We start from the raw sequence: 13,791 nt of genomic DNA, 5'->3' as shown, positions 1-13,791 counted from the left end.
TTAACACTAGGTTTACGGGACCCGTCCGTCAATTTGACGGATTTCAAACTTTGAAATGAAACACGCAAAAAACCATAGTATTAATCTTAACTACTTTGCATCGTAAATTTATAATTTCATTAAAAGAGTTTATACACACAATCATTATTTTCTTAAGCCTTATAAATTTGGAAATTTGTATGTGGTATACCTATCTCTACGAGACCCGTCAAATTGACAGGTTAGCTGATTACGTAAACAATCCTTATATATTTGCTTCGTTTGTAAAATTATTTCTCCAATAGTAAATATAAGAGTGAAAGAAACGTTTAAGATGCCCCCAACTCATTATCTCAATAGCGCCTTGATAAGTGACATAAAGCGAATTGTGTGGCCCGGGTGTCATGACGCCGCTTCGCATTGAATGAAATCGCTTACCAGAGTGATCCTCGCGTTATTCGAAACTCAAAGCATGCAGTAGACTAAATTTCGTATCGAAAAGACATTCGGTTCATGTGTTGGTGCAAACATAACACACACACAAGCAATTTTCACAGCCGACGATCGCCGACGATCGCCGACGTTAGGCTGCGATATGCTTTGAGTTTCGTATACCGTCGCAAGTATCGGTTTGTAACGATCTTCGAAGATATCTCTAAGGCACGAGCCTGTCTTCAGTATACATAGTTGCTGCAGTGACAGTGGTAAGAACATTTTTCGAAGACAGTGTGCAAAAGTTTTGGTTATTGTAGTCTCCGCTTATTGTAAGTATTTACAATAGGGTAATTGAATTTGGGCACAGTATTTTTTACTCTCACCGATCACCCTTTTCTAGCAATCATGAGTAGAAACAGGAGATATAATAAGAAATTGATCAAAATTACCAACATGTATGCAATGAGGATTGTTCTGAGGGTACCTCCGAAGAAGATCAATATGAATTAGGTGAAAGTGAAGATTACAGTGAATATTCTGAATCCACTGAAACTAGAGAAATAGAAGGATCTTTGGATAGTGAAGAGGAAAACTTCTTCAATATGCGTCGTAACAAGAAAAGGAAGCGATTTATTTCTTGTTCTGACACCGAGGAAGAGAGGACGAGTTTTTTTTTATAATATTTTAGATTTGGCAGCGATAAATGCGTGGATATTGTATAAAGAGTGTACCGGATCGAAAATATCCAGAAAGGAGTTTATATTTTCTTTAGCTGATGAATTAGCTGGAGAAAACAAGGAGAACGTTCGTCAAAGTTCAGACGTTTCAGTTCTGTAATCTTCAACATCAGGAGTCCGAAAAAGTTGCCAAGTGGGCTACTATAATAAAAATAAAAGCAGTAATTGCTGTATGTATTGCAAAAAAAAAAACGTATGCGGAAAATGCACGAACGAAATTCAATACATATGTAAAAAATGTGCTCGATAAAAATGGTTACCCCCTGTAGCGTTTATATTATTGTTATCATTTCTATGATAACTTAAAAAAAAAAGATTTTGACTTATTAATAGTTTATTTTTACGTGAAGCCTTATATTGTTCATCTCAGACTTAGTGTGAATAAATTGATTTTGTTTAAAGTAAATACGAATTTTCATCCACCCGTCAATTTGACGGCGACTTCGTATGGGATAGGTATATAAGAAATTCCCGTAAACCTAGTGTTAAACTACTACAGTTTCGTAAATAATGCGCGGATCTTTACGAAAATTTGAGAGAATATTTTTCAAATAATATTCTTTCAGAAAATCGAAAAAAAAATCGATTTTTTGGGCGACGTGTCCCCTTAAACACAAATATTTATTAAAATAATTTTTTTTTACCATTCAATGCTTCAGATACTTCTTGCCATATCGGGCAGCAACAGTTTCTTTACTGCGCTGCTCTAAAGGAAGTTCAAAATTCCATAAAGGTTGTCTTGAATTTACTTGTAAAAGTAAAATTTCGACTTCATCGTCACTTAGTTTTTGTCCTCGCTTAGCCGTAGAGCCAGTGTTGTTTTGTTTCTTGTTGTATCAATAGGTTAGAATGTAGTATTTAATTTTTTACAAAGCAAAAAATGATTTGTTTAATTTATATGAAACAGAGAATTGTTATAGGTATTACCTCTTTAAAATCCATAATATTTTATATATTATAATATTTCATAAATAATTATTTAAAAAAACGTAATCGTAATTATAATCGTAATTATAATTGTAATCGTTTTTAGCGTCAAGTAAATGATACTACCAACGTTAATTAATTTAAAGCTCAGATATTTTCAGCTTTATCGCTGCTTCTTCTTATCTAGATGGCACTTCAATTGAAATTATATAATGTGGTCAAATTTGACGCTCAAAGCTAGCGTCAAGCGTCAAGCGTCAAGCGTCAAGCGTCAAGCGTCAAGCGTCATCATGAAATCGCAACTTTAATTGTTAATAATTTTTATTGTTCCTTTAATGATTTATAAATTTAATTAGTTATCAATCGTATCGGTGCGAGCTTCTGTTCAGGATAATGCAATTTGTGCTTCATTATGGCATGTCCTACTTTGCCGATATTGTCCTGGTACTCTGATTTCCATGGTGGTATTGTTAATTCCAGCCCATCCGTGTCATCCGATTTTTTACCACGTTTCCTATCTCCACCAATTATACTTTTCCCATTTCGATCGAAATTAGTAGGAAATTTTGGTAAAGGAGGTCGAATGTGAGGACGGCAATCGCGTTTAATGCTTTTTAATAGACTCGTAGACTCGCAAATTTGTGTATCATCATCGGTGATCTCAGTTTTTTTCAATCTTCTACCTGTGTTGAGATATAATAAATGTAAAAAATAAAAAAAGAAATATTTGTGCAAGAAAAATTGATTCAATTGATCGTCGTTATTGCTTTTATTTTTACCTCCATTGTAATCCATCATATATGTCGTCATCATTCTATCTTTTTCAACTTCCATAATTGTTTCTTCAGATGGCCCACCTTCTATAACTCCATATAAATAGGGATATTTTTCTTCCAACTAAACAAAAATCCAATTTCAAAATCAAATAAGAAAAATGACGAGTTATACTACTAGGTAAGGATAATTTTATTTCAAATGATAAACCTTTTTCAAATAAACATCTGGCTGACCAAATTGTGTCTCTTCCGTTTCAGGACTAGGACCAGTTTTAGCAGAGTATAGTTTAGGGTCGAAAAGAGGTCCCATTGGACCAACTCGACTCCAATCGTATCTTTCGCCATACGTTCTTGCTACCTGAAGATCTTTTGGATCCATGCCACAAGTGCAAGGACCTATTCGAAAGATTTCATCTTTGTCTGTTGCAAGTTTTTCTTTTTCTTTTCTTGTTGGATAAGGCCAGGTGTAATCTTTTTGATAGGTTGAAACGTAACGATCCATTTTCTTGGATTTTTTTTTTTTTTTTTAATTTTATTTATCTTTTATCTAGCAGGAAGTTGATGACATCTCGTTTGAACTCTTGTTAAACGATCTTGGCAGCTTGAAGATCTTTTAACTGTTCTATCTTTCTCGAGGAACGTTATGTTATGTTATGTTATGTTATGTTATGTTTCCTCGAGAACGTTAGTACATCGTTCGAAGACGTTGATGATTCTTCGTAAAGTTTCGAATCCATCTGTAAAGGTAACGTCGAGTTTCGAGGAAGAACCGGTCGGTCGGTCGGTCGGTCGGTCGGTCGGTCGGTCGGTCGGTCGGTCGGTCGGTCGGTCGGTCGGTCGGTTGATCGTCTTAACAAGAGATTATTTGGATAGCTCGGTTATACATCTACTTCTCCTTTTGCTCTTTTTCCTTGCTATTCTTACATGGAAACGACGTGCTGGATGAGTAACTCTCTTTTCTCATAGTCACCATGTCATTCGATTTATTTCGCGCGTTGAACTTTTACAGTAATCTTGCTATTTCATCTTCCGCGATATTCATAATCATGATTTATGATATAAGAGTGTTTTTATGAAAGATTTTCATTTTACGAACAATTTTAGGATCAATTTTAAGATCGAAATTTTGATTGAAATGTAACCATTAATCGAGACTAGATTGCCAATTGTTTCGATTAGATTCATCAATTCATATCATTTCATACTTATAATCACGGAGCCTAGATAAGCCTAGGAGGGCGATCGACGGGACAGATATTTTGCCACTAGAGCGCGTTAATGTCGCGCCTTGTCAAAATAATTGTAGTTACTTACACGTTAATCTAAATAAATTAACCAAATCTTATAATTAGCAATAAGAAAAGATTTTTTATTTTTCTACAATTATTCCCAAGATATTATCGTCAACTTGTTGAACGTCCAATTATAAAAGTAAATTGTGTAGGAAGAAAAAAAAACTAGTATTCAGTTCTTTTCTTTATATTTTATTTTCTGGAAAGGAAAAAGTCTATTCAGAGACTAAAAGAAAAGATTAGGAGAGCCATAAAACCATAAACAAACCTAAGAATTATCGAGACATATTGGTGCGATGAAAACCCTTTGTGCGGTGTTGGGACCTTTGAGAAGTTTCAGAGTCCTATCTAAGCACGTACGATACCATAAATAAATAGTTTCCACTACCAAAAAAACATAGGCTGTACTCATCGGTGGACTATGGGCTGGATCCTTATGCTATTGGTCAATAAGATTCATAATCTCCTTCCCTTTCCAAAGGGGTGTAGCTCATTTCTGATATAAATATGTGGAAAGAAGTAAAAAGGTGTCCTTAGTTAGTTATTAGTCTGTATCAGTCGTCAGTTAGTCCGTCTGTATTGGTTTGTGTGTTATCTGTTATTCTGCAAATCAGTTAGTCGGTTTTATATTTGTAACCCTTTTTTGTATTCTGTATTTTTGTAACCACGTCACTTTTTGTAAACTTATTTAAATACCGCTCGACATCACATCATCATAATTTAATAAACTATATTATATCATCTTCAGTTTTATATTTCTCTTTGTCTGAAAGCCCACAATTGTAATTTATTATCGTAAATTGCACTTTTTACAAGACTAGACTTTTTACCATTTGCATCATTAAGGGGTTATATTACCTGTGGTACAGTGAATAAAGACGTATTTCTCTGATTTAATTTAGCATTCTTATTACGATCTTTGACTCGTCTACTTGTACACCCATGAACAATACATTTATTTACCATTTTGAAATAAATATTACTTTTTCGACATTAGCGAACATAATGAAACCCATGTCGATCGCCCTCCTGATATCTAGGCTCCGTGCTGCTTATAATCATCAAATGACATGAATCGCAATGTTTTTCATTTGCAAGGTATGGGTCATTGATCGTAATTCAGAAGGAGAGTTGAACAAATAAACTGGACGAAGTGAATATTCGTTATACATAGGGAAGAATAATCACATACTATGTGAACATTTTTGATAATGTACTGATCATGCATATTTTGTTTGTGTTTTGTTCGCGTTTTGTTCGCGTTTTGTTCGCGTTTGCGTGAACCTTTAAGTATACACGGTTTTTCTTTTTCTAAGAGAACAAAGCTACAGAGTAGTATCAGAAGATGGCACCGTTAGCACAAAATTATTGCCCTTGGCATGGTGCCACCCTTAAGGCTGTTGTTGTTCACCATTTTTCGCTCCAAGCGATTTGTTGTACTTAATCACGTCATGTAAAAAAGTCTACTGAATATTTCATTTAGAATTGTTTTTAATTAGCTTTGCTTATTAGTTTTGCTAATATTATTATTATTATATATATACCTATATATATATATATATATATAATTTGAAGAATACAATTTGGGAAGCAATCGTTAACTTGATATATGTATATATACCGTTTTCTTCCAAGTAGGCAAATAGATTTCGTCTTCGAGATCAACTCTATCTTTCTGTATTTTTCATTTTGCTATTTGGCTGGCACAACTCCGATCTGGAAGGAAGGAAAGCTCGGAAACGAAATGAAACGATGGTTGCTCTAAAGATATCGCTGCGTCCACATCGCCAGAAATAGAACCAGTGATGTCATCGTTCATCGTCGTCGTCGTCGTCGTCGTCGTCGTCGTCGTCGTCGTCGTCGTCGTGGTTTGAACTCTGACGAAATCGTAATTGATCCTACGACCAATCATATCAAAGCAAAACGATCTCGATATCTTAAACATTTTCTTGCGTATATTGTAACCCATTTTGGGGACACATTTTCCAATTTTTGTTCTTTTAACAACTGCAACTTTGGAATAAAATATAGCTTCATATTTAGATAAAAACAACAACAATTATGGCCAAAAAAGGTTTGCACAGTTATTGTATGTATAAATGTACACGTGTATGGTGTATGATTACCTATAATGAATCTTTTTTTTTTTTTTTCATTTCAAACTTTCCTAGTTTCAAAAGATTTTCTATCTATCTTTTTCTTCTTTTTTCTTCTTTTTCTTTTTTCTTTTTAATGGTACAAAGAAACAATACGCAAATGTCGTTTTAAAGATCAAAGGGTTAAAGAAAATTTACGAGGATCGACTTTTTCAAGATTTCTTCTTTATAATTTTCGTATCGTGGAAAATTTTGCTTTGAAGATATATACATACTGTCCGTTTCTGTCTGTGTTTGTCTATCACTCTCTCTCTCTCTCTCTCTCTCTCTCTCTCTCTCTTTCTCGCTCTTTCCCTCTTTCTTATTCACTCGGGGTAAAAGCGTAGGCGGAAGAACGGCTTTAGCAAAATCGTTTCGTGGAATTAAGACGGCTGTAGTAGACATCATCGTAGACGTAGAGTTAAGGGATTCTTTTTTTCCTTTTTATTTTTTTATTTTTGATCGAGATAAAGAGACACCAAGAAGTTTTATAACCGTTTACAGCTATCAGAACACCTCTGATCATTTATATCAAATGGAAGAGTTTTTTGTCCTTTCTGAATTTTTTAAAATACTCTCTTTAGATATAAATCTTGTAGGATATTGGGTAAGAAATTGTGCTGACGAAGAATTAATAATAAATTTGCGAAAGAATAATAAAGCAAGAATGAAAAGATCACATTAAAAGTGATTTAAAAGCCAAACACAATTACAATGTACACGCTTCTTTCTTTCTTTCTTTCTTTTTTTGTTCTGTTTTTTTTTTTTTTTTTTTTTGAAAGCTCTTGTTATAATCTAAGTGCTGACTCAAATCGTGATGTAAAAAAGACAAAAAGAAAAAAAGGAAGAAGGAACCAGGGGCAATGGGATGTTTCATGACGACAGAAATGTCTGACAAAGGGATTCATTGAGATTTCAAATTCGTTGTTACGGAGAATAATCCTACGTTGTTTAACTTGTTTTTAATAATAATTAATTTTAATGAATTTATAGAATTAAATTCATAGAATAAGCTGTTTCTCTGTCTCTCACCTAGTATTTTATGAATTGTCACCATTTCTATGAATTTTCTCTAGAAATTTGTATTTAGAATAGATAGAACTTGGTGAATTTCTTTGAATTCAAATGGGAATTGGTCTGGAAGCTTCAGCAAAATTGTATACTTACATTTGTTTCTTTCCTTGTTGTTTTTCTTCATGTTTGACTAGGTACTTGGTTACTCGGTAGCATACTGAATTAGTCGACTTTAGTCTCTTTCGGGGAAGTTCTTTTCTGGTATAGAGCTGGTATACTAGCAATCTCTCTTTCACTCTCACAACATTTTCTTTATTAACTGGAATTCTTGTGAAAGAAGAAGAAGAAGAAGAAAAGCCGAGGGACACATCGTTCGTATATCTCTGTCCTGCTTGTCGGCTTGTCCTCGTCGGAAAAGACGCATTTGAAATTCAAAGAAGTTCCAGAGAAGTTAATAGATCCAACGCGCATTTATTGGTTACTTAGGACAGAAAATTCGTGTAATTTCATTCCAAGCCGAGATCGAGAAAAGACCGCCGTCATTGTTGACTCATCCATTAGTACGGAATCGTTTACAAATTTATAGGACAATTAGATATAAATATAATTCATCAAATTTACTTTTATTTCATAATCAAATATTGTTAATGATTCAGCAATCTTTCTAAATATACAATGATTTGTCAATAAATAATAACAATATTCATTATTAATTTAATTTGATTATGTTAACACTTAGTTGACCACGCTTGCCGTACCTACGGCATCTACGGTTTCCATTTTCACGCATTTTTCGCAAGTTACGCGTACTGATATGCGCTATTTCAAATCAAAGTAGTTTGAAAATTATTGATTATATAGATAAATAAAGAAAAACAAAAAAAACCTGTTGCTAAGGTCAATATCGGGGGAGATCTCCCCGATCGGTCGGTCGGTCGGTCGGTCGGTCGGTCGGTCGGTCGGTCGGTCGGTCGGTCGGGGCTAAGTGTTAATAATATAATAATATTAAATTATTTTTTAATTATTATTATATTGTAATATTTATGATATTAATAATAAAAAGTATAAAAAAATGATGTCATTGCAATGTCCACTATACTTTGATTGATGCAAAATTGAAGAATTGGGACAATTTGAGGTGTAGAAAGGGGTCGATATATAACTCTTGCAAAAATGATCGATGATAAATAAAAAGGTGAGGATGGGATGTATAAGTGGGAGGAAGAAAAGGAGGGGGGAGAAAGAGGTGGAGCATGAGGGGGAGGGCGAATTTAGTTAGGCGTGTGTCGCGAGGCTTGGAAGGACAGAGGTTTTAAAATAAGCATCGAGAGTCTCAGTGCTTTGCCAATGGTTCCTCTGTCTTTCTCTCTCTCTCTCTCTCTCTCTCTCTCTCTCTCTCTCTATCGGCCCCAAAACGTTCCATGCATGTTCTCTATCTCAGCAGTCGTTGATCGTGCACCGTGCTCGCAACAACCGTACTTTCAAATCAAATCTTTCTCTCTCGTTCGTGTGTATTTCGAATCGGTACATGGATCGATCTCATTTTTTCTATTGTGATTTAGTGCAAAACTACGAGATTTAGTGTCAAAGTTAAACAAAAAGATACAAGTTTAGTAAAGACAGAAGACACGTGCTCGCGATCAATCCAATCTTCTTATTATACTTTTTGAGAGATTGAGTGACCTTATCGCATGAGGATTTCAATGTTTTTCTACAAGTTTCAATATATTATGCTCATATATACTTATATGTCATGTGTTATATTATGTCTATAGGTTTCATTCAGTGATCTAATCTTATTAAGATCTAAGGATTATATTGATTTTTCATTTTCAAGTGTTTGAAGAAAATCATCGACCATGTTAGAAGGTAAATGCAGTATAGGAAATAAATAAAATTGATATCATTTTTCTATTATACTAATCTACTTTGTTGTGAAGTATAAATTTCGTGAATCACGTGTAACACTGGCGCTTAAATTTGTCATAGTTGAAGTAAACAAGAGAGAGAGAGAGAGGGAGAGAAATTTGATGATCATGCGCGTGTATGCGTACGTTTTGTGACTCTGAAGATAATAACTTATCTTAATAGACTTGGAAACACATTATTTTCTTCATGTTTTTTCTTCTTTTCCTTTCTGCAACTATTGCGAGAATTTTCTTGTCTTTTCTTTTAAATCATTTCATTATGTCTTAAGACTTGGTCTCTAATAGAAAAATGATTTCATTTTCAGAAAGAAGTCGTCAAAGTGTGAAGTTGGAATAGAACATGAAAGTGTTAGAATTGAATAATCATCGAAGAGAGACATGAATTAGAAAAATTACACATACATACATCCATACACAGGTGTATTTAGGAGAGGAGAAAGAAGAGAAAAAGAAAGTACAGTGTCGGCACGTGGTCAACTACGAGCAGCAAAACTTGAAGCGCTTAAATAAGTGAATAGTGATTAGAAAACAATCGTGAGAGGTAAACTATGTGAGGAGAAAAGAAAACAAATGTCAGGTGTTGTTAGTTTTGTCGAAAACGATTTACAATATTCGACTAACTTATACATCACCAATTTAGAGTTAGCACTCATGGGAATTCAAAGTACTGCACAGTTCGTCGAAAAGTACCACCATATTATAGGTGAGCAATTATTATCATACATGTGTTGTATATATTTAATATAAATATAGGGCCAATTTGGCAATTGCACAAATAACTAATAATTGGTAGGATTTTTCTGTTTGATTTTGTTTCTTGATGCAAAGTTACTACTATCACATTAATGAAAAATGATCGAGTAACGTGGGTGAAAGATATTAGTTCGAAGAACGTTCAAGTGAAACTTCTCAATTCAGCCCCGGTGTTGTTATGCGTTTAACAACGTTAGCCAAAAACATATCTATATGTATGTATATATGAAGATCGTGCCTTGCGAAATGTCTATTCTTATCGTTCGTCAACGTGCGAAACTTTTCTTATTCATATTATTCTTCTTATTCTATTTCTCTTTCTTAACCTTGAGTTTTTTAAACCGTTCCTCTTCTTTCTTTTTACACCACTTACATTGCTAATTCTCTTAGAGTTTGACCAACAACGTGTATTTGTCACACTTTTCAACAGAATAAGACAATTATTAGGAAGTCAATGACAATGACTGCAGAAATATAATATGTACTGTAGAAATTGGACGATTCAAATGTTTTCTTTTTATATTTTTTCTTCTATCCGCTGAATTTCTCGACTTTTGTGTTGATGTTCTTAACACTTAGCCGACCACAAGCGCCGCAGCGAACTGTAAGAGCAGCAGCATTTCAAAATTAAAGCACTGCTTTTTTTGTTCATTTCGTGGTTTTTCGAAGAATATTATATATAATAAGACAAGACATGACATATTGGTCTGCACGATTGACCCCTTTCATATATTTGTCTACATTGAAACGGGGAGATCAATCTCCCCGATCGCTCGGCTAAGTGTTCAATTTTATAGAATATGAGATCAATGTTCTCGAGTGACAATAAATAACTTTTATTATTCCTTTCATTCCTTTTTTCAATGAATTACAATGAGCCTAAGTATGTTGAGCCTATCACCTTTTATACTTAATAAATACTTTAACGTATAATGTAATAAATATTTTCACATTAACACAGTCTCTTATGTCACGTTCCTTGTCATTTTAATCAGATATAAATGAAACACCAATATTGTCCTATTGAAACTATCCCAGTCCCTTTTCTCATCGATATAATCAAAAGATTACAATGCTTGTAATTGATCAAGCATTAATCAACCTTTGGAAAACAAAAACTAAAGAAATGGATAAAATGAATGCCAAGGATTTTGTTTTTAGAAGAAAGAAAATAATGATGAAGAAAAGATATGTATTTAGTTGGATAAAGTTTTCTTACCGATACGTGTTCCCCGATTGAAACGTGATCGACAGTCGGACAGTGATCAAGGTGGGTGGAGGAGTCTCGTATAGTATATTTAAAACCGTTTCGTCAGAGGGATTTTCCCAGTTCGTCTTGAGTATGTCAGGAAGACTGACATGTTCGATAATCCATCGACTTGCAACCCGAGAGATCGTTTAAACACGCCTACATCTACCATATACCATGTACCATATAGTATGCTTTCCAGTTATTATATTAGGAGGGCTGCACAAACTTTAAACAATTTATTTCTCTTTAGTTATGTAATAATTGATAAGAAATTAATTGAAATTTGTTGATTAGCATATCAAAAATTGCGAATAATTTTGAAAAGAATCAAGATCAAGAGAGAGAGAGAGAGATTTAGGTTTGACCGATAACGAGTTCTCTTTTCTAATACTATCACGTATTACGAGAGTATGTAGGTAAATAGCACGTCAAGACTACTCTTTATTGAGAGTCTACTGCTATTCTAATTTTAAATCAAGAGGCGAGGGGAAACAGAGCTATTACGATTATAGTTATTTAGAACTAAAAATAAAATTACTCACGAGAGTGAGCGTATCGCGAGTATTTGTATCTGTCCTATCAAACAGGTTTAGATGTTTGTTCATTTGTAATATCTTGTTAAGTAACTTTAGTAAATGTCTTCATAGAGTCTCGATATCATCTTATAACTTTAACTAAATCTATCTTTTTCTTTATCTATCTATCTTAGTAATTTATCGTCAACTCAGAAATGAGCATAATCAACCACCTGTATGCGTGCAATAAGTCTTATAGAAAAATCCTTAAGTTGTTGTATCTTGACGTATCGTTCGTTGGATCCATTTTTACAGCCACGAGAAGCCATCGCTTTTCTGGATGATTTCCAATTCACTATGTCTGTCACTACTAGCATGGCTCGTCGTCTTTTACTCTTCGAGCAAAGCTGTGCGTGGGAGAGAGAGAGAGAGAGAGAGAGAGAGGGAGGGAGGGAGAGAGAGAGAAAGATTCGTTAGAGTTAGAAAGGACTGACTATAAGGAGAAAACTATAGCATCTTTCTATCTTTCTTTCTCCTCTAATAGCATGTGTCAAGGAAAATTTCTTCAAGCTAGCTAGATATTTTCTTTATAATACGTCATCATCACTAAAATTATTCTTAACCGAGCTAGAAATCATATTTCATTGAAAAGATCTTGTTTTAAAAACTTTTTTTCAATTTATGATTAGATATTTCTTAAACAGGCATTAAAGTCTCTTCGTATTTGTCTGTTTTATCGACCATTTTGCTGTATTTCAATAGATTGAAATTAATTTGCATTTTTGCAAAAAGAAGATTCTGTTGTTTTAAACAGAGGGGAGAAACTTGAGGTGAGAATAAACGTTAATGATCAATCGGGAAACGTGCGTTAAAAGTTTGGTTGGTGATCGACGTACTCCCCCATTCGCTGTCGCCGACGTAAACTTTGGCAAAGATCATCATCCATTCGCATGTTAAATCACAAAAGTTCTTCTTCTTCCTCCGTCTGGGATGATATAAGCTGCACCATATAATCCATAAATAAACATTATCTATTTCTCTGACAGTAAGCAAATTTATTAGGAATAAAAGGAATATATCAAGGAAACAAAAAAACCATTGACATTTTTCATTTAATCATCCTCACCATTTTAGTATTCTTTATGTTTGTGTCAAAATTTAAAGTAAAAAAAATTAATATTTATATAACACGCGTATACAAATTTAAAAAATTTATTATCACTTTCTACCAAGTTAAAAATTTGACAATTCCTGTAACGTAATGTGTTATCGACTAAAATTATCGACTGAAGTTATCGACTAAAATTATCGACTGGATTTGTCATTGTTATCATTCGAGTTACCAGAGATTTATTTTCAAATGATGGTATGGTACTTGAGACGGTTTCATAATTTCATTATTTATCATATACCTATTTAAGTTGAATCAATTTATACATAGATTTTGTTTATTCAAATCTGCCATCTAGCGCCTTTTGGAAGAATCAATAAGATTCTTGTCCAGCCGATAGCGACTCTAGTGGATATTTTCGAAAATACGAAAATCCATCGAATTGAAGTTATCTCTGTCTCTCTTTCTCATTCTCTTTCTCATTCTCTTTTTCATAAAGCAGCGGTAGCAGCAGCGGCAGCAGCAGCAGCAGCAGCAGCAGCAGCAGCAGCAGCAGCAGCACGGACGGGTGGAGCACGGGCGCGTGCGGCGACCTTGCGATATTTTTGTGCCCTGCTAAAAATAATTCGCGCATTTTATAATACAACCGAAGAGAGGACCAACTGAGACGCGGCTCTAATCTCCGATGGGAGAGTCTGTCTTATATCGTACGCTATATCCTAATACAAAATCGATCGATTGTACGATATTTATTGGCAAAAATATCGATCTCGATCGTTTACTTCGGGCGGGGGTATCATCACGTGGTTTTCGTTTGAATTTGAAAAAAGGCGCCTTTTTCGTCACTTTTTTTTTTTTTTTTTTTTTTTTTTTTTTTCAATAATCACACAAAATACATTGAAATTAAAGTTTCTAAATTGTTTTATATAAACGTAGT

General features: G+C 34.0%; 1 protein-coding gene across 1 annotated transcript; it reads right to left on the bottom strand.

The window, feature by feature from the left end:
* Nucleotides 1-2,209: 2,209 nt before the first annotated feature.
* LOC107072462 (uncharacterized) lies at nt 2,210-9,158 on the bottom strand. Its single transcript, XM_089174298.1, has 4 exons — nt 5,005-9,158; nt 3,063-4,912; nt 2,858-2,975; nt 2,210-2,761 (listed from the first exon to the last, which is right to left on the bottom strand). The coding sequence occupies exons 2-4, from the start codon at nt 3,354-3,356 to the stop codon at nt 2,427-2,429; spliced, it is 747 nt and encodes a 248-aa protein (XP_089030424.1). The 5' UTR covers nt 3,357-4,912; nt 5,005-9,158; the 3' UTR covers nt 2,210-2,426.
* Nucleotides 9,159-13,791: the final 4,633 nt, after the last annotated feature.

This window comes from Polistes dominula, unplaced genomic scaffold (assembly GCF_049000335.1).
Source record: "Polistes dominula isolate Pdom_NZ unplaced genomic scaffold, Pdom_raw_medaka contig_307, whole genome shotgun sequence".
Lineage (NCBI taxonomy): Eukaryota > Metazoa > Arthropoda > Insecta > Hymenoptera > Vespidae > Polistes > Polistes dominula.
Note: the sequence above shows the minus strand (reverse complement) of the source record. Positions and strands in the feature narration are given on the sequence as shown.